The sequence below is a fragment of the Salvelinus alpinus genome, chromosome 9 (assembly GCF_045679555.1).
Source record: "Salvelinus alpinus chromosome 9, SLU_Salpinus.1, whole genome shotgun sequence".
In the NCBI taxonomy this organism is placed as follows: Eukaryota; Metazoa; Chordata; class Actinopteri; order Salmoniformes; family Salmonidae; genus Salvelinus; species Salvelinus alpinus.
In genome coordinates this window covers 61753773-61775544 of record NC_092094.1, presented here as the reverse complement: position 1 = coordinate 61775544, position 21772 = coordinate 61753773, and the positions used below count along the sequence as shown (strand labels likewise).

The following is a 21772-nucleotide window of genomic DNA, read 5'->3' as shown; positions in this document are numbered from 1 at the left end:
CTCTTTAAGCCAATATGTAATTCATGGGCCTATAGTGTATTACCTACATACTTAACTGGTGGACCACGGACTGGAACCGGACCCAGAATCATTAGGTCTATTAGCGTCCGTTGTTGACTACGGGAAACAGAGGGCAGAGCACGCCCGCATTCACTTCAACAGGGCTGTAGTGGAGCGGATCGAGAGCTTCAAGTTCCTCAGTGTCCACATCACTAAGGATCTATCATCTATATTTCACACACACCAACCCAGTTGTGAAGAGGGCACAACAATGCCTCTTCCCCCCCCAGGAGTCTGAAAAGATTTGGCATGGGCCGACCTGTCATGCCAAATAATGTCCCTCGGCCAAATAGTGTCCCCCTCTACGTCACAACGGGATTTGATAAACTATTAGCATCCGTTGCTATATCAACAGTGTGATGACCTAATGATTTGAATTTTGGAGATCATTACAGCCTAAATGACTTTCTTTTCATCATCGCTACGCAAACAAGGCTGATTTCCTTGACAATTTTGCTGTTTAAACAAGTTTTTATTTAGCTAATAATATGAAAACATTACTTCAAACTACTTTTGGGTGTCTTGTTAACGTTACAACATGAAATCCATTTCTTAAACGTTGCTATGTTTTGGAAATGGCAAATAAAAACATGTAATCTGCTTGACACATTAAAGTTACTTACCTTACAGATCACAAAATCAGCTAATATCCACTCCATTCAAATACGTTTGATTCATGAACTGGCATGTCTGGATGTCATGTTTTTATTTCAAACTACCCTTTCCTTATCTACACTGAAATAATATCATTTCAGTAGTCCTCTTATGATACATTTTTTAATGTATTTTTTTATGCTCATATACAGTGGGGAGAACAAGTATTTGATACACTGCCGATTTTGCAGGTTTTCCTACTTACAAAGCATGTAGAGGTCTGTAATTTTTATCATAGGTACACTTCAACTGTGAGAGACGGAATCTAAAACAAAAATCCAGAAAATCACATTGTGTGATTTTTAAATAATTAATTTGCATTTTATTGCATGACATAAGTATTTGATACATCAGAAAAGCAGAACTTAATATTTGGTACAGAAACCTTTGTTTGCAATTACAGAGCTCATACGTTTCCTGTAGTTCTTGACCATGTTTGCACACACTGCAGCAGGGATTTTGGCCCACTCCTCCATACAGACCTTCCCCAGATCCTTCAGGTTTCGGGGCTGTCGCTGGGCAATACGGACTTTCAGCTCCCTCCAAAGATTTTCTATTGGGTTCAGGTCTGGAGACTGGCTAGACCACTCCAGGACCTTGAGATGCTTCTTACGGAGCCACTCCTTAGTTGCCCTGGCTGTGTGTTTCGTTTCGTTGTCATGCTGGAAGACCCAGCCACGACCCATCTTCAATGCTCTTACTGAGGGAAGGAGGTTGTTGGCCAAGATCTTGCGATACATGGCCCCATCCATCCTCCCCTCAATACGGTGCATTCGTCCTGACCCCTTTGCAGAAAAGCATCCCCAAAGAATGATGTTTCCACCTCCATGCTTCACGGTTGGGATGGGTTCTTGGGGTTGTACTCATCATCCTTCTTCCTCCAAACACGGCGAGTGGAGTTTAGACCAAAAAGCTCTATTTTTGTCTCATCAGACCACACGACCTTCTCCTATTCCTCCTCTGGATCATCCAGATGGTCATTGGCAAACTTCAGACGGGCCTGGACATGCGCTGGCTTGAGCAGGGGGACCTTGCATGCGCTGCAGGATTTTAATCCATGATGGCGTAGTGTGTTACTAATGGTTTTCTTTGAGACTGTGGTCCCAGCTCTCTTCAGGTCATTGACCAGGTCCTGCTGTGTAGTTCTGGGCTGATCCCTCACCTTCCTCATGATCATTGATGCCCCACGAGGTGAGATCTTGCATGGAGCTCCAGACCGAGGGTGATTGACCGTCATCTTGAACTTCTTCCATTTTCGAATAATTGCGCCAACAGTTGTTGCCTTCTCACCAAGCTGCTTGCCTATTGTCCTGTAGCCCATCCCAGCCTTGTGCAGGTCTACAATTTTATCCCTGATGTCCTTACACAGCTCTCTGGTCTTGGCCATTGTGGAGAGGTTGGAGTCTGTTTGATTGAGTGTGTGGACAGGTGTCTTTTATACAGGTAACGAGTTCAAACAGGTGCAGTTAATACAGGTAATGAGTGGAGAACAGGAGGGCTTCTTAAAGAAAAACTAACAGGTCTGTGAGAGCCGGAATTCTTACTGGTTGGTAGGTTATCAAATACTTATGTCATGTAATAAAATGCAAATTAATTACTTAAAAATCATACAATGTGATTTTCTGGATTTTTGTTTTAGATTCCGTCTCTCACAGTTGAAGTGTACCTATGATAAAAATTACAGACCTCTACATGCTTTGTAAGTAGGAAAACCTGCAAAATCGTCAGTGTATCAAATACTTGTTCTCCCCACTGTATGTATCTATTGTACATGTAGGTCCTAGTATACAACAATGAATAATGTGGAACAAATAAACACCATCAAAGGACACCTTACAACTTACAATAATGAAACACCTTGTGAAACCGCTGTGAAAACCAACCTGGCAATATTTAAGATTTAAATACATAAACTTTGATCGTTTTTGTGCACTCACATGGCAGTCATAGACTGTAATACTGAATTCTGGTGTGTGGAATTCTGCCTGTCACTTGTTCTCAACAGGCAGCCAGTCTCAGAACGGGGGACTTGAAGAGGGAGACTGCAAAGTCCAGGCACTGCTGCTCTCTTTTCTCTGAGTGTTTGCAGTGCTAGTGTTTTTAGTTAATCTGTGTATCTCACATATTATGTGCCCAGTATGATAGAGCAAGAACACTTCCTTATCAGATAATGACAACATGACAATAACAGTAGCTGTAGATGATGTAATGAAAAGTTGGAGGATGGTTGGTAATGGAGGACATCAGGTGGATCCACGTCTGGGTGTTGGGCAGAATCCCTAGGTCCTGGAGAACAGGGAACAGGGTAAGAGACAGAGACGTAAACAAGCAAACACACAAGTTACACTTACCTGTGAGACAATTTGATGGATGAGTGCAGTGTTATAAAATAAATTAACAGTGGGCAATTATTTCTACCTGGTCAAAAAAAAACACATCCTTCTCAGTCCATGGGACACTTACCGATCATGTGCCATTGTGAAACAATGTTGATGGGCTTCAACTCTGGCGCCACAGTCTTCGCCCTCTCAAACTTCTGGCAGGCTAGACAGGGTACTGACCTTTAAGCAAAACGTGACAAATTGAAACATTTTGTGCTCTCAGATATGACATTAATTGAAATCATAATGATTTCAGATATAATAGAATGTGATTGATAAACAAAAGGTTAATTCATTTGCCCAGCTGTCCACCTCCTTGATAATTCCCCGTCAGAAGAAGCGTAGGTTGATTTTGGCAATCATGCGCTTCACTCCAAAATGTCCAGCATGCATCTCTGTCAGCATGGCCTCCTTCTCCTTAGTAAAAATCTCCCTCCTGTGTGGCTGGCCATCCTTCCCCCGTAGGTACATATGATTGCCTAACAAGTTGGAAGAGAAGAGTTGTTGAAATATTCAAGTCTAAGTATATTTGCACTGCTGTCTTTCTCTCTGTTTTTCTCTCTGTCTGTCTTACACTCTCTCCCCACCTCTCTCTCCCTCTCACTTTCATCCTTTCTTCCCCCCCTTTCTATGCATGTCTAGCGAAGACACCTAGTTTACACCTATCCATTTGATCGATCAAGTTTAACTTATAGCTAGACACCTCATTATGACAGACATACAACTAGATCAGTGGAGGCTGCTGAGGGGAGGACGGCTCATAATAATGGCTGGAATGGAGCCAATTGAATGCTATCAACCACATGGAAACCACTTGTTTGATACCACTCCATTTCCTCCATTCCAGACATTATTATGAGCAGTCCTCCCCTCCGCAGCCTCCACTGAACTATATGTATAGCTAGCAACTAGCTAGGATGGAAAATGGTGGTTGAAAAATGGTTGTACATACTGTAGCTAAATTTGTCCAGTTATCTAATTGAAGCTAACTGCTTACCGTTACCCTGAAACGTGAATTTCTCTGAATGTTTCGTCTCTGGTCGAGATCAGTGGTGTCTTGATCGTACTTCGCTTGGTTGGAGAGATAAAAGAAAATCTCGTCGAGGGATGCCGTTGAACTGCAAGCTACATACAAACATGTCACATTTGGAATAATACTGTATAACTGTGTTCTAAAGCTGTGTCCGTACCCATCGGATGCAGTGATCACAAAATAGTGTATAAGAGATCATACAAAAGATTTTGCTGTGACTCTTATATGGATGATGTTAAAAAAATATTTGTTGGTCTGATGTGATTAATGAGGAGCATCCAGACGCTGCACTTGATGAATTTATGAAATTGCTTCTTCCGATTATTGATAAACATGCACCTGTTAAGAAACTGACTGTTGGAACTGTTAAGGCTCCATGGATTGATGAGGAATTGAACAACTGTATGGTTGAAAGAGATGGGGCAAAAGGAGTGGCTAATAAGTCTGGCTGCACATCTGACTGGCTTACTTACTGCAAATTGAGACATTTTGTGACTAAACTCAACAACAAAAAAGAAGAAACTGTATTATGAAGCCAAGATCAATGATATAAAGAATGATGGAAAAAAAGTTTAAATTAAATTATGGCCAGAAAGACAAATTCAACTCCATATTTCAACGAAATCAGATGGCTTATTCATTACAAAACCATTTGATGTTGCCAATTATTTTAATAATTATTTAATTGGCAAAGTGGGCATACTTAGGCAGGAAATGCCCACGACAAACAGTGAGCCATCATATTCATGCATAAAAAAACTAATAATGAAAGAAAAGCAGTGCAAGTTTGAATTTTGTAAAGTTAGTGTGGGAGAGGTGGAAAAATGATTGTTAACGATCAATAATGACATACCTCCTGGCATTGACAACTTAGATGGAAAGCTACTGAGGATGGTGGCTCTATAGCCACTCCTATCTGTCATATCTTTAAGCTGAGCCTAGAGGAAAGTCTTTGTCCTCAGGCCTGGAGGGAAGTCAAAGTAATTCCGCTACCCATGAGTGGTAAAGCGACCTTTACTGGTTCTAACAGCAGACCTATAAGCTTGTCGCCAGCTCTTAGCTAACTGTTGGAAAAAAGTGGTGTTTGACCAAATACAATGCTATTCTCTGTAAACAAATTAACAACAAACTTTCAGCATGCTTATAGAGAAGGGCACTCAACATGTACTGCACTGACACAAATGACTGATGATTGGTTGAAAGAAATTGATAATAAGAAGATTGTGGGAGCTGTACTGTTAGATTTTAGTGCAGCATTTGATATTATTGACCATAACCTGTTGTTGAGAAAACGTATGTTTTATGGCTTTTCAACCTCTACCATATTGTGGATTCAGAGCTATCTATCTAATAGAACTCAAAGGGATTTCTTTAATGGAAGCTTCTCTAATGTCAAAAACACCGTCCTTGGAGATCAATTCTGAGGTAATCATTTTGCGAGGACTGAGCGAGCGTTTATGGGGTGAAATAAAACTAGAACTGCCCATTCAGAATGTTGCAAGTTCTAGCAACAGCCCTAGCAACAGAATCTAGGACTCATCGAATCCCATTGTGACGTAGAGGGGGACACTATTTGGCATGACAGGTCCTCAGTTCCTCAAAAAGTTCTACAGCTGCACCATTGAGAGCATCTTGACTGGCTGCATTACCACTCGGTATGGCAACTGCTTGGCATCCAACCGTAAGGCATTATAGAGGGTAGGGCGTAAAGCCCAGTACATCACTGGGGCTGAGCTGCCTGCCATCCAGAACACTATACCAGGCGGTGTCAGATGAAGGCCCTAAAAAATACTCCAGCCACCCATGTCATAGACTGTTCTCTCTGCTACTGCACAGCAAGCAGTACCGTGCAGCAAGTCTGGAACCAACAGCACATTGAACAGCTTCTACCCCAGAGATGTATGATTGTTAAATAGTTAGTCCTGGGAGCTATTTAGTTAAACATTTTACTATCTACATTTTTTGCCTCATCACATACACTTCTGCTACAGTTTATTATCTGTAATTCTATTCCTAGTTATATGTATATATCTACCTGAATTACCTTGTACCCCTGCAAATCGACTCGGTACTGGTACTCCATATGTATATAGCCAAGTTATCGTTACTCATTGTGTATTTATTATCACGTGTTTTACTTTTCTATCATTCTTTCTTTCTCTCTGCATTTTACGGAAGGGCCCGTAACCTTCAGAGGGGCGCGGCGGTCTAAGGCACTGCATCGCAGTGCTTGAAACGTCACCACAGCCCCCGGTTCGATCCCAGGCTGTGTCATTGCCGGCCGTGACCGGGAGATCCATGAGGCTGTGCACAATTGGCCCAGTGTCATCCGGGAGAGGGGAGGGTTTGGCCAGCCGGGATTTCCTTGTCCCATCGTGCTCTAGTGACTCCTTGTGGCGGGCCGGGCGCCTGCAAGCTGACTGTGTTTCCTCCGACAGAGGGTAGTGTGGCTGGCTTCCGGGTTAAGTGAGCGGTGTGTCAAGAAGCAGTGCGGTGTGTCAAGAAGCAGTGCGGCTTGGCACACCGCACTGTTTCAGAGGACTTATGACTCTCGATCTTCGCCTCTCCCGAGTCCATACGAGAGTTGCAGCGATGGGTCAAGACTGTAACTACCAATTGGATATCACAAAAAGGGGTCAAATGTACACTTTTTTAAAATCAAGGAATGACCTGTAAGCATTTCACTGTTAGTCTACACCTGTTGTTTACGAAGTATGTGACTAATACAATTTGATTTGATTCTAGTGAGTATGATTGGATCTCCACTCAAGCAAGGTATTTGATCGGTTTGACGTGTTGTGAGGCGTCATTGATTTACACCAGGTTCCCACCCATAACAATTTTTTGCCATGGACTTTGCGACGAGGCTAGCCAATATGTAATTTATAGGACTATAGTGTATTGCATTGGGACCATTGGAGTTGTTGGAGTAAAAAGTGTTGCTGGGCATATCTGCCGCGTTCAAAACAACTGTGAAGTGGGAACTTGGAAATCTCTGACATCCGACTTCAGTGCGCTCAAGACAACTGGGAAAGCAGAAAAAACGAGCTCAAACTTGGAGAAATAGTTCTGAACGGTCATCCAACTCGGAATTCGAAGTTGGAAACTCTGGCATCTTTCTAGAGCTCCGACTTTCCGACCTGAAGATCACTGACGTCATGATTTGATCTGCTACTGTCAGTGTAGATCAGTGTAGATGAAGGGGAGGAGACAGGTTAAAGAAGGTTTTTAAAGCCTTGAAACAATTGAGACATGGATTGTGTATGTGTGCCATTCAGAGTGTGAATTGTCAAGACAAAATACATGTCAGTGCTTCATTTGAGAAGGATCCTGCTGGAACAGGATCCGGCACCTCTCAATTTTGGACTGTTTCTTTCCGGAACCTATTTGCCAGGATCCGGTACCTCTCGTGGCATGAAACCACGTTTTCACTGTTTGCAATGTAAAAATGTGAATAAAAGCGACCACAGTTAATTCGAGTTGCCTCCTATCCTGCCACCTAAAAAAAACGTAGCCTTATGTGAAAACGTTTTCAGCCCGTGCCTGACATTCCTAGAGTTGATTCGGGTTGGGCCAGCCCGGGTTTATGATTTGCGCAACATTGTAGCCTAGAGACCAACTCCTTGCAGTTGCTGTGGTGCGAGAGAGAAGCATGCCAGTATCTCTATCAGAATGAGATTCACTTTGTATGAAATCCTTCCTGCTCTCTGCTCTGATAGACATGAGCCTGCAACTACCATCCCTCCAGAGTTGCACTTCATCATTTATTTCCTTATAGAACCAGAGCCGTGGGAAGGATGCTGGTGGTGCTGCAGCACCCCTGACGAATTGAAATACATTTGCCAAAATTATAGAATTACTGCCATCTGTTCAGAAATAAATCAAATAAATCTGAATACTACACCAGCAGTAGGCCTATAATTTAGCCACAGAGGATCAATACCTTTTTTTTGATAGCCTAGCTTGGATTGTGTGTAGCCCATAACAAGGCAATTGCCTACGGTCGGGAACGCGTGGAAAATCTGTCAGTGAACAGCATGCAGTCAAAACAGGCCTTTCGCCATCCTTCTCTACACCTTCTGCACTACTCAGATCCTGGCCACCTCAACCTGCCTCTCTCGCACCCGGACACTTCCAATCCCCAGCAACACGGGCACCCCTACATTTGACACATACAACTTTTTGCACCAAAACTACACAGTCCTCTGTCCCATGCCCTCCTGCACACTTCACATGTATTGGAATCTCCCTCCTACACTCCTACACTCCTACAACATGACCATAAACATGCCACCTGAAACACCGCAGTAGGTCCAGCACAAAATATCTAACAGGACAACTGATATAGCCTAAGATGACTTTGTCGGGGTAAAGACTCTCTTTCAAAACTCAAAAGGACAGACTGTGTCACCTCTGCTTCACCACGCTCCCCACTGGGAGCGGCGGGCTCACAAACACCAGGAATCTTTAACTTCAATTGCTCCACCTCCACACATAACGCTGCTCCAGAAATCGGTCCTTTCAATGGTGCCCTGTTCCTATGAGCAAAGCAAGAAACAGATATTGACCCGAGTTGCGTGGCACAGAGAGCCTGCTCACTCTGGGAGGAAGAAACACAAACAAACATCACAAATCCACTTAGGGTTACCTTCATCAGTTTAACAGTACCTAACATCTTTCCCACCCAACCTGATAACAAATATGGATCAGCCAAAAGGCCTGGATCCACTTTCTCCAAGAATCCCACTCCCACTGTGGCCAAACTCATCTTTATCATAGCCATGTCCATAACCGATGCAAGGCTCGGGCTCCGAGTTCCTCACCACACCTTCCACCTCACTGAAACCTCTCTCATTCACTTCCATTTCACCTCCAGAACTCGGTATATGGAGGACAGCTCACTCGGTTTGTACTTGACCATCTTCCTTTTTATCACCATCTTTGATCAGCTTCAAATTCAACCTCTGCTTTGCTCATTCTCTTCAACCTCTTTTCACCTCCATTCCGCCTCCGAAATCCACATTTCCGTCTCCGTCCCAATATTCATCTTCTCCCATCTTTGCTAGCGTCCCGGTGGTATCCCGACAGAACTCCCATCTCATAATCTTTTCAACCGCATGAATACATTTTTTCATCAGCCATGTTCCATAGCTATCTTCGCTAGGTCTACTTCGGCAACTAGAATATTTTCTCTCTGTAAGCCAATATGTATTTCATATCCAGTGTATTGCATTGGGGGCATTTATTTGGCAAAACATTTTGAACCCAAATGTAATGCAAATGTCACTTATATATGAGAAAATATGAATAACTGTTCATGTTTAGACAATACATATATATATATTGTGGTAAACCATGGGGTGTTGGGTTGAGCGTGCAGAGATTGACACAGAGACAGGGAGGCTTTAGTCCGCAAAAACAACTTTACTAAGACAGAAAATAAACATAACAAAGAAAATCACTTAGGTTTGGCTCGGTCCTTCTCTACTTTGGCTGGGTGTCGGTCTCTCCCCGTTCTCCTTCGCGGTGTGTCACCGCGCTCCTTTTATTTGGCCTCCAGAGATGGTTGGCACTTTCCTCTAATTACCTCCACTTCGAGCTGTCTGTGTCGGGGTGCCCAGCTCCCGTATCCCAGCAGAGGGAGCCAACGTCGCCTCACGTACCTCCCCTCTATTACCATCCCCCGGGGTAGACCTCCTGGGATACCACAATATATATATATACACTACCGTTCAAAAGTTTGGGGTCACCTACAAATGTCCTTGTTCTTTAAAGAAAAGCAATTTTTTTTGTCCATTAAAATAACATCAGATGTATCTAAATACAGTGTAGACATTGTTAATGTTGTAAATTACTATTGTAGCTGGAATGTTTACATTAACTTAGGTTGGAGTCATTAAAACTCATTGTTCAACTACTCCACAAATTTCTTGTTAACAAACTATAGTTTTGGCAAGTTGGTTAGGACATCTACTTTATGCATGACACAAGTACTTTTACAACAATTGTTTATAGACAGATTATTTAACTTATAATTCACTGTATCACAATTCCAGTGGGTCAGACGTTTACATACACTAAGTTGACTGTGCCTTTAAACAGCTTGGACATTTCCAGAAAATGATGTCATGGCTTAGAAGCTTCATTTAGAAGCTTCTGGTAGGCTAATTGACATAATTTGAGTCTACTTGTGGATGTATTACTAAGGCCTGCCTTCAAACTCAGTGCCTCTTTGCTTGACATCATGAGAAAATCAAAGGAAATCAGCCAAGACCTCAGAAAAAAATGGTAGACCTTCACAAGTCTTACTTCTTGGAGAAATGTCCTCTGGTCTGATGAAACAAAAATATAACTGTTTGGCCATAATAGTCATCGTTATGTTTGTAGGAAAAAGGGATCAGCATTTGTGAGTTCGATTACAGGCTCAAAAGGCCAGAAACAAATAACTTTCTTCTGAAACTCGTCAGTCTATTCTTGTTCTGAGACATGAAGGCTATTCCAGGTGAGAAAATGTCAAGAAACTGAAGATCTCTTAGAACACTGTGTACTACTCCCTTCACGAAACAGTGCAAACTGTCTCTAACCAGAATAGAATGAGGAGTGAGAGGCCCTGGTGCACAACTGAGCAAAAGGACAAGTACATTAGAGTGTCTAGTTTGAAAAACAGACACCTCACAAGTCCTCAACTGGCAGCTTCATTAAATAGAAAACGCCAGTCTCAACGTCTACAGTGAAGAGGCGACTCTGGGATGCTGGCCATCTAGTCTGTTTTTCTAAAAAAAATAAGGACATTTGTAAGACCCAAACTTTTGAATGGTGGTGTATGTGTGTATAAATAAATAAAAGCATATATATATATATATATATATATATATATATATAAACAGTACCTTTCAAAAGTTTGGACACACTTACTCATTCAAGTGTTTTTCTTTATTTTTTACTATTTTCTAGTGAAGACATTAAAACTATGAAATAACACATGGAATCATGTAGTAACCAAAAAACTGTTCAACAAATCAAAATATATTTTATATTTGACATTCTTCAAAGTAGCCACCCTTTGCTTTGATGACAGTTTTGCACACACTTGGCATTCTCTCAACCAGCTTCACCTGGAATGCTTTTCCAACAGTCTTGAAGGAATCTGTGGTCCAACTCATCCCAAACCATCTCTATTGGGTTGAGGTCGGGTGATTGTGGAGGCCAGGTCATCTGATGCAGCACTCCATCACTCTGCTTCTTCGTCAAATAGCCCTTACACAGCCTGGAGGTGTGTTGGGTCATTGTCCTGTTGAAAAACAAATGATAGTCCCACTAAGTGCAAAACAGATGGGATGGCGTATCGCTGCAGAATGCTGTGGTAGCCATGCTGGTTAAGTATCCCTTCAATTCTAAATAAATCACAGTGTCACCAGCAAAGCACCCCCACACCATCACACCTCCTCCTCCATGCTTCACGGTGGGAACCACACATGCGGAGATCATCCGTTCACCTACTCTGCGTCTCACAAAGACACGGCGGTTGGAACCAAAAATCTCAAATCAGACCAAAGGGCAGATTAACACCAGTCTAATGTTCATTGTTTGTGTTTCTTGGCCCACGAAAGTTTCTTCTTCTTTTTGGTGTCCTTTAGTAGTGGTTTCTTTGCAGCAATTCGACCATGAAGACCAGATTCACGCAGTCCCCTCTGAACAGTTGATATTGAGATGTGTCTGTTACTTGAACTCTGAAGCATTTATTTGGGCTGCAATTTCTGAGGCTGGTAACTCTAATGAACTTATCCTCTGCAGCAGAGGTAACTCGGGGTCTTCCTTTCTTGTGGTGGTCCTCATGAGAGCCAGTTTCATCATAGCGCTTGATGGTTTTTGTGACTACTTGAAGAAACTTTCAAAGTTTTAGACATTTTCTGCCATTGACTGACCTTCATGTCTTAAAGTAATGATGGACTGTTGTTTCTCTTTGCTTATTTGAGCTGTTCTTGCTATAATATGGACTTGAACTTTTACAAAATAAGGCTATCTTATGTATACCACCCCTACCTTGTCACAACACAACTGATTGGCTCAAGCACATTAAGAAGGAAAGAAATTCCACACATGAACTTTTAACATGGCACACCTGTTAACTGAAATGCATTCCAGGTTACCACCTCATGAAGCTGGTTGATAGACTGCCATGCATATGCAAAGCTATCATCAATGTAAGAGTGGCTACTTTGAAGAATCTCAAATATAAAATGTATTTTGATTTGTTTAGCATTTTTTTGGTTACTACATGATTCCATATGTGTTATTTCATAGTGTTGACGTCTTCACTATTAATCTTCAATGTAGAAAATAGTAAAATAAAGAAAAACTCTTGAATGAGTAGGTGTGTCGAAACTTTTGACAGGTACTGTATAGATCATGAATAAATACAGGTTAATTACACTTTTCTACTTTTAAGTGGGGGACCTTTACTTGGAACATTTTCGATATTCCGTGACCCGGAAGTACTTTCTTTATTGTCGCTGTGGAGAAGCTGTTTGGAAGTCCTTGAAAATATAACACACACAGACAGTTTATTTATCAAAACACGGGGCTACAACCATGGCAAGAAGATTAATGTAAGTTGCAGTTATTATATATAATGCCACTGTGCTTCAAGTCGCCTTCAGAAAAATCAGTCTGCTCACGTAGCAAACGTTATCTTTACATGTAGGCTAGTTAGTTAGCTGCCGTAACTGTAAAGGTATCTAATACCGTAGCTAGCCAAATCGCCAGTTATTGTTGTAAAAAGACCATAGACAGAGGCAAGTAACGTTAGTTTAGTTTTCTGTAGATCAAGAAAGCTATCTTTCCAACTAACTATATTATTTAGCTAGTTAGTTGCTTACTTGTCAAACAGTATGTTGCTTAGCTGATTAACATCAACTCCACGAGTTAAAGTGGAACTGACAGCGTTAACTGCTTTGCGTATATTAAGACAATCATGTCAGTCAATAGTATCAAATTCCCAGTTTATGCTACAAAACCAACTTTATAAGAGGTTTTAAAAATAAATCATATTTGACAAAAAAATCCATGATGTGCGGCAGGTAGCCTAGTGATTAGCCTAGTGATTAGAGCGTTGGGCCAGTAGTCGAAGTGTTGCTGGATTGAATCTCCGAGCTGACACGGTAAAAATCTGTCTTTCTACCCCTGAACAAGTTAACCCACTGTTCCCCGGTAAGGCGTCATTGTAAATACGAATTTGTTCTTAACTGACTTACCTAGTTAAAGAAAGGTTACATTTTAAATAAAAATGTACAGTAAGGCGTTGTTGGTCAGAATAGATGGATGCTGTTCAATGCATGATTCATATATTTCACCAGTACATTTCTTGGCAGTCCAACAAATATTGCTCTCAGGTTGTATCAGAGATGGCCTGGTACGTTGTTTGCAGCACCACCCATTCGGGATGCACTGTTTCAATGACTCAATATTCTGAAGAAAAAAAGGTCTGGGAATGTCAATACAATCAAACTAGCAAGTGCAATGATCACAAGTCTGTCATAACGTGGCTAATAGGCTAGCGCACGTGTTAAACTCAAAGCAAAGATTTGTATCACTTAACCAAGCCTCTCGTTTCCAATAGGAACAAATTAGTCAGTGGGCGGAACAAGCAAGGAGGTGGGCATAGCCAAGCACGTGCTAGCGAGATCCCATTGGCCCGTTCTAGCAGTTGTCTGCATATTCCCGTTAGGGAACGCCTCTTCAGAAGTGCTCGTGTGCAATGACTCAATTTGCGTTTGAACGCATAAACACAATGGAAAAAATATATATACAGTGGGGAGAACAAGTATTTGATACACTGCCGATTTTGCAGGTTTTCCTACTTACAAAGCATGTAGAGGTCTGTAATTTTTATCATAGGTACACTTCAACTGTGAGAGACGGAATCTAAAACAAAAATCCAGAAAATCACATTGTAGGATTTTTAAGTAATTAATTTGCATTTTATTGCATGACATAAGTATTTGATCACCTACCGACCAGTAAGAATTCCGGCTCTCACAGACCTGTTAGTTTTTCTTTAAGAAGCCCACCTGTTCTCCACTCATTACCTGTATTAACTGCACCTGTTTGAGCTCGTTACCTGTATAAAAGACACCTGTCCACACACTCAATCAAACAGACTCCAACCTCTCCACAATAGCCAAGACCAGAGAGATGTGTAAGGACATCAGGGGTAAATTGTAGACCTGCACAAGGCTGGGATGGGCTACAGGACAATAGGCAAGCAGCTTGGTGAGAAGGCAACAACTGTTGGCGCAATTATTAGAAAATGGAAGAAGTTCAAGATGACGGTCAATCACCCTCGGTCTGGGGCTCCATGCAAGATCTCACCTCGTGGGGCATCAATGATCATGAGGAAGGTGAGGGATCAGCCCAGAACTACACGGCAGGACCTGGTCAATGACCTGAAGAGAGCTGGGATCACAGTCTCAAAGAAAACCATTAGTAACACACTACGCCGTCATGGATTAAAATCCTGCAGTGCACGCAAGGTCCCCTTGCTCAAGCCAGCGCATGTCCAGGCCCGTCTGAAGTTTGCCAATGACCCTCTGGATGATCCAGAGGAGGAGTGGGAGAAGGTCATGTGGTCTGATGAGACAAAAATTGAGCTTTTTGGTCTAAACTCCACTCGCCGTGTTTGGAGGAAGAAGAAGGATGAGTACAACCCCAAGAACACCATCCCAACCGTGAAGCATGGAGGTGGAAACATCATTCTTTGGGGATGCTTTTCTGCAAAGGGGACAGGACGACTGCACCGTATTGAGGGGAGGATGTATGGGGCCATGTATCGCGAGATCTTGGCCAACAACCTCCTTCCCTCAGTAAGAGCATTGAAGATGGGTCGTGGCTGGGTCTTCCAGCATGACAACGACCCGAAACACACAGCCAGGGCAACTAAGGAGTGGCTCCGTAAGAAGCATCTCAAGGTCCTGGAGTGGCCTAGCCAGTCTCCAGACCTGAACCCAATAGAAAATCTTTGGAGGGAGCTGAAAGTCCGTATTGCCCAGCGACAGCCCCGAAACCTGAAGGATCTGGAGAAGGTCTGTATGGAGGAGTGGGCCAAAATCCCTGCTGCAGTGTGTGCAAACCTGGTCAAGAACTACAGGAAACGTATGATCTCTGTAATTGCAAACAAAGGTTTCTGTACCAAATATTAAGTTCTGCTTTTCTGATGTATCAAATACTTATGTCATGCAATAAAATGCAAATTAATTACTTAAAAATCATACAATGTGATTTTCTGGATTTTTGTTTTAGATTCCGTCTCCCACAGTTGAAGTGTACCTATGATAAAAATTACAGACCTCTACATGCTTTGTAAGTAGGAAAACTTGCAAAATCGGCAGTGTATCAAATACTTGTTCTCCCCACTGTATATACAAATACACTTTTGCAAAAGGTAAATTCTACAAAACGTAGTCCACTCTGTTCATAACAGATTCTAGTTTTGGAACAGAACTTTATTGAGATCAAAAGTTTCATCGTTGAGAAAATGTCAGCCAAAATCCATCTCATTCCATCTTCTCATGGTGCCTGCCAGTAGGCTTCTTCTCGCTACCATATTTGATAGTGAGTGGAAACGCTAAGCAGATGCTTCACATTTATACATCCGGTGAAATGTCTCTCTCATTGTTCTGTCTGTGCTCAAGGCATGATGCTGTACTTTTCTATTTGGCCCGTGCAATGATTTGTGATTTCTAATCACTTTGGCCAGCTACTATGATGTACTGTACTACAAGTCACAAGCAAGTATACAGTGCATTGGGAAAGTATTCAGACCTCATGAGTTTTTCCCCATTTTATTATGTTACAGCCTAATTCTAAAATGGAATTAAATAGTTTCCCCCCCCCAATCTACCCATAATGACAAAGCAAAAACAGGTTTTTAGAAACAACTAACTGAAATGACATTTTAATAAGTATTCAGACCTTTTACTCTGTGCTTTGTTGAAGCTCCAATGGCAGCGATTACAGCCTTGAGTCTTCTTGGGTATGATGCTACAAGCTTGGCACACCTGTATTTGAGGAGGTTCTCTGCAGATCCTCTCAATCTCTGTCAGGTTGGATGGGGAGCGTTGCTGCACAGCTATTTTCAGGTCTCTCCAGAGATGTTAATTCGGGTTCAAGTCCGGGCTCTAGCTGGGCCACTCAAGGACATTCAGAGATTTGTCCCGAAGCCACTCCCGCGTTGTCTTGGCTGTGTGTTTTGGGTCGTTGTCTTGTTGGAAGGTGAACCTTCGCCTCAGTCTGAGGTTGTGAGGTTTTCATCAAGGATCTCTCTCTGCTTTGCTCCGTTCAACTTTCCTTTGCCGCTGAAAAACATCCCCACAGCATGATGCTGCCACCCTATTGCTTCACCGTAGGGATGGTGCCGGGTTTCCTCCAGATGTGACCCTTGGCATTCAGGCCAAAGAGTTCAATCTTGGTCTCAAGCAAACTCCAAGCGGGCTCTCATGTGACTTTACTGAGGAGTGGCTTCCCTGGCCACTCTATCATAAAGGCCTGATTGGTGGAATGCTGCAGAGATGGTTGTCCTTCTGGAAGATTCTCCCATCTCCACAGAGAAACTCTGGAGCTCTGTCAGAGTGACCATTGGGTTCTTAGTCACCTTCCTGACCAGGCCCTTCTCCCCCGATTGCTCAGTTTGGCTGGGTGGCTAATTCTATGAAGAGTCTTGGTGGTTCCAAACTTCTTCCATTTAAGAATGACGGTGGCCACTGTATTTTTGTGGGCCTTCAATGCTGCAGACATGTTTTTGTACCCTTTCCCAGATCTGTGCCTCGACACATTCCTGCCTCGGAGCTCTACGGACAATTCCTTCGACCTTATGGCTTGGTTTTTTATGGCTTGGTATTTACATATTCGCAGAAATCAATTCCGGTGTATTTTTTGGGCTTTTGGCAAATGTGTTCTAATTATCTAACGTTGAGCTGTTGCACCTGCCTGTAAACACACAGTCCAGTTCAAAGTGAATAATGAGAAATGGATGGCTCTCAAGTCCTCAACTGGCAGCTTTATTCAATTGTACCCATATAACAAGTCTCAACGTCAACAGTGTAGGGGCGACTCCGGGATGCTGGCCTTCTGCTGAAAAAGCCCTATCTCAGACTGGCCAATAAAAATAAAAGATTAAGATAGGCAAAAGAACACCGTCACTGGACAGAGGAACTCTGCCTAAAAGGCCAGCATCCCGGAGTCGCCTCTTCACTGTTGATGTTGAGACTGGTGTTTTTGCAGGTACTAATTAATGAGGCTGCCAGTTGAGGACTTGTGAGGTGTCTGTTTCTCAAACTAGACACTCTAATGTACTTGTCCTCTTGCTCAGTTGTGCACCGGGGCCTCCCACTCCTCATTCTATTCTGGTTAGAGACAGTTTGCAATGTTCTGTGAAGGGAGTAGTACACAGTGTTCTACGAGATCTTCAGTTTCTTGGCATTTTCTCGCATGGAGTAGCCTTCATTTCTCAGAACAAGAATAGGCTGACGAGTTTCAGAAGAATGTTATTTGTTTCTGTCCATTTTGAGCCTGTAATCGAAACCACAAATGCTGATGCTCCAGATACTCAACTAGTCTAATGAAGGCCAGTTTTATTGCTTCTTTAATCAGATCAACAGTTTTCAGCTGTGCTAACATAATTGCAATGATTTCTAATGATCATGTAGCCTTTTTAAAATGTTCAACTTGGATTATCTTACACAACGTGCCATTGGAAGACAGGAGTGATGGTTGCTGATAATGGGCCTCTGTACGCCTATGTTGATATTCTCAAAAAAATCAGCCGTTTCTAGCTACAATAGTCATTTACAACATGAACAATGTCTACACTGTATTTCTGATCGATTTGATGTTATTTTAATGGACAAAACATTTGATTTTCTTTCAAAAACAAGAACATTTGTAAGTGACCCCAAACTTTTGAACGTTAGTGTATACTAGTTTCATTTAAGGACTAAAAAATTGACTGCTGCGCCATACAGGCTGAAAAATATTGAGGAGATTTTCGATGTACCGATTCCATGGCACATGGTTAATGAAGTGATACCCAAAACGACGCCGGATTCAAAACTTCGTTTTTCAATTTAAATGATTATGCTATAGAATGTTATAAACTCAGCAAAAAAAGAAACGTCCTCTCACTGTCAACTGCGTTTATTTTCAGATAACTTAACGTGTAAATATTTGTATGAACATAACAAGATTCAACAACTGACACATAACCTGAAGAAGTTCCACAGACATGTGACTAATAGAAATGGAATAATGTGTCCCTGAACAAAGGGGGGTTCAAAATGAAAAGTAACAGTCAGTATCTGGTGTGGCCACCAGCTGCATTAAGTACTACATGCGTTTCCTCCTCATGGACCTCACCAGATTTGCCAGTTTTTGCTGTGAGATGTTACCCCACTCTTCCACCAAGGCACCTACAAGTTCCCGGACATTTCTGGGGGGAATGGCCCTAGCCCTCACCCTCTGATCCAACAGGTCCCAGACGTGCTCAATGGGATTGAGATCCGGGCTCTTCGCTGGCCATGGCAGAACACCGACATTCCTGTCTCGCAGGAAATCTCCCACAGGACGAGCAGTATGGCTGGTGGCATTGTGATGCTGGAGGGTCATGTCAGGATGAGCCTGCAGGAAGGGTACCACATGAGGGAGGAGGATGTCTTCCCTGTAACGCACAGCGTTGAGATTGCCTGCAATAACAACAAGCTCAGTCCAATGATGCTGTGACACACCACCCCAGACCATGACGGACCCTCCACCTCCAAATCAATCCCGCTCCAGAGTACAGGCCTCGGTGTAACGCTCATTCCTTCGAAGATGAACGCAAATCCGACCGTCACCCCTGGTGAGACAAAACCGCGACTCGTCAGTGAAGAGCACTTTTTACCAGTCCTGTCTGGTTCAGCGACGGTGGGTTTGTGCCCATAGGCGGCGTTGTTGCCGGTGATGTCGTCTGGTGAGGACCTGCCTTACAACAGGCCTACAAGCCCTCAGTCCAGCCTCTGTCTGAGCACTAATGGAGGGATTGTCCGTTCCTGGTGTAACTCGGGCAGTTGTTGTTGCCATCCTGTACCTGTCCCACAGGTGTGATGTTTGGATGTACCGATCCTGTGCAGGTGTTGTTACATGTGGTCTGCCACTGCGAGGACGATCAGCTGTCTGTCCTGTCTCCCTGTAGCGCTGTCTCAGGCGTCTCACAGTACGGACATTGCAATTTATTGCCCTGGCCACATCTGCAGTCCTCATGCCTCCTTGCAGCATGCCTAAGGCACGTTCACGCAGATGAGCAGGGACCCTGGGCATCTTTCTTTTGGTATTTTTCAGAGTCAGTAGAAAGGCCTCTTTAGTGTCCTAAGTTTTCATAACTGTGACCTTAATTGCCTGCCGTCTGTAAGCTGTTGGTGTCTTATCGACCGTTCCACAGGTGCATGTTCATTGTTTATGGTTCATTGAACAAGCCTGGGAAACAGTGTTTAAACCCTTTACAATGAAGATCTGTGAAGTTATTTGGATTTTTTTCAAATTATCTTTGAAAGACAGGGTTCTGAAAAAGGGACATTTCTTTTTTTGCTGAGTTTACATGGAAACAAACATCCCAGCTTTGCAGATTTTGCTGTAAAGAGACAGAATCATTAGATCACTTGTTTTGATGCTGCCCATATGTAGCTTGTTTTTGGTCGCAGGTTCAGGAAATGCAACATTTACTTGGAGCTAACTCTTCAAATAGCACCGCTAGGTGAGATGATAAGTCATAGTCAATTGATCAATAATATAATACTCTTAGCAAAGGTGTTTGTCTTTCATTTATATTCTGTAGAAACTAGTAAGAATAGAAAGTTTCAGCACTTGTGAAACACCACAATACAGTGTAACAATATGTCAGCTAGAAATCAAAACTGGATGGTCTTCAGAGATGGATGGGAGGGGTTGAGGAGTGTAGCAGAAGGCTGAGACTAAAAACAAACAAAATATAACTCATGTAAAATATGTTGCCCTTGAAATGTGTGTGGTATGTATAAGCTGGAAGTGAAAGCCTAAATATCGTTACCCATTATTTTACTCCAATTAGGGGAGGGATGGTTGGATTAGGGGAAATAATGAAGAAGTAGGGATGCACATTTCGGTCAATTTTGCTGCCGACTAACTGACCCTCATTTAACAGGTCAACAAACGGCTCCATTTTTCCCCAAACAGTAAAATGACGTGACCAACAGAAAATACTATCAGAGATGTGTGTATATAATGACGAGATGCTTATATTTCCGCCCTAACAATGGGAGTCGTTCCAAGGCAGGCGACAAGCTTAGGCCCAAAATAAGCCCAGAGAAACGCATTGGACAGATTTTGGCATGAGTGAAACCTCTCACTTCGCCTCTTCCTCTGTCTTTATCTGTTCAGGAACAGTATGGATCACTTATGTTCTGTTTCTGTTCCTTGAAAATGTTCATTTATTTTCAAATTGCCAGGGTTAGAGGTTCCAAAACCCTTCTATGGATTAAATGGTTATGGCCACAACGCAACAAGCTGTTCCACAGATAAAAGGAGTGATAAGACTCGGGAAAAGGTGACTGGGAGAGTATTCAGACCCCTTCACTTTTCCCACATTTTGTTACGCATTTTTATTTTTATCCTCAATCTACGCAGAATACACAGAATAGCCACATCTGCGGACTTCCTTTGAGATCCTTTCTGTTATATTCAGCCTTATTCAAATATGTTCTTCATACTATAAAATAATGCCACTGAATTGTAAGCACATCTTGTCTGCTAATGAACTAGTGTAGCCCACAGCCATTTGGCATAGCCAGATCAGGGCCTAACATAAAGACAACTCTGAGTATTCCATTCTTCTGAAATAGACTACATTTTCTTCATTTAATGTTTCTTTAGACCTGTCTAAATTAAATAATGGATATATTGTGACGGCATAGGCTATATTAAATGGATTTATTATACATTTAAAAAAGTATGTTCTAAAGGTCTGCGTCAGTGGCTTGTAGGCTATGCGTAGAAGCCAGGAGATGCTTAATGCGTTTATGCTAATTAACATTCAATTACGGTGAGACCGGCAGTTATTTGCTTGATGATCACCGGCTGACACAATTTTGCGACCGCCACAGACTGCTCCCAACTTTTAAAACATTATGCACCAAACAGAATTTAAGGAGCACCAAAAACGAATCGATTTTTGATGTAGTTTAGGCTTACATTAGGCCTATATGAATTAGAGGTCGACCAATTATGATTTTTTTAATGCCGACAACGATTATTTGGACGATTTGCTTTTTATTTTAATAATAAATAAATAATAAAATATTTTTTAATATTTTTATATATATTTGTAATAATGACAATTACAACAATACTGAATGGACAATGAACACTTTATTTTAACTTAATATAATACATAAATCAAATCAATATAGTCTCAAATAAATAAAGATGTTCAATTTGGTTTAAATAATGCAAAAACAGTGTTGGAGAAGAAAGTAAAAGTGCAATATGTGCCATGTAAAAAAGCTAACATTTAAGTTCCTTGCTCAGAACATGAGAACTTATGAAAGCTAGTGGTTCCTTTTAACATGAGTCTTCAATCTTC

General features: G+C 42.1%; 1 protein-coding gene across 1 annotated transcript in view; it reads left to right on the top strand.

Moving 5' to 3' along the window:
- The first annotated feature begins 12598 nt into the window (after positions 1-12598).
- mrpl23 (mitochondrial ribosomal protein L23) overlaps positions 12599-21772 on the top strand; it is a 121958-nt gene continuing 112784 nt past the window's right edge. Inside the window, exon 1 of the mRNA XM_071326844.1 lies at positions 12599-12737. Within this exon, the coding sequence (XP_071182945.1) occupies positions 12721-12737 (17 nt within the window). The 5' untranslated portion in view covers positions 12599-12720. The remainder of the gene's footprint in view (positions 12738-21772) is intronic.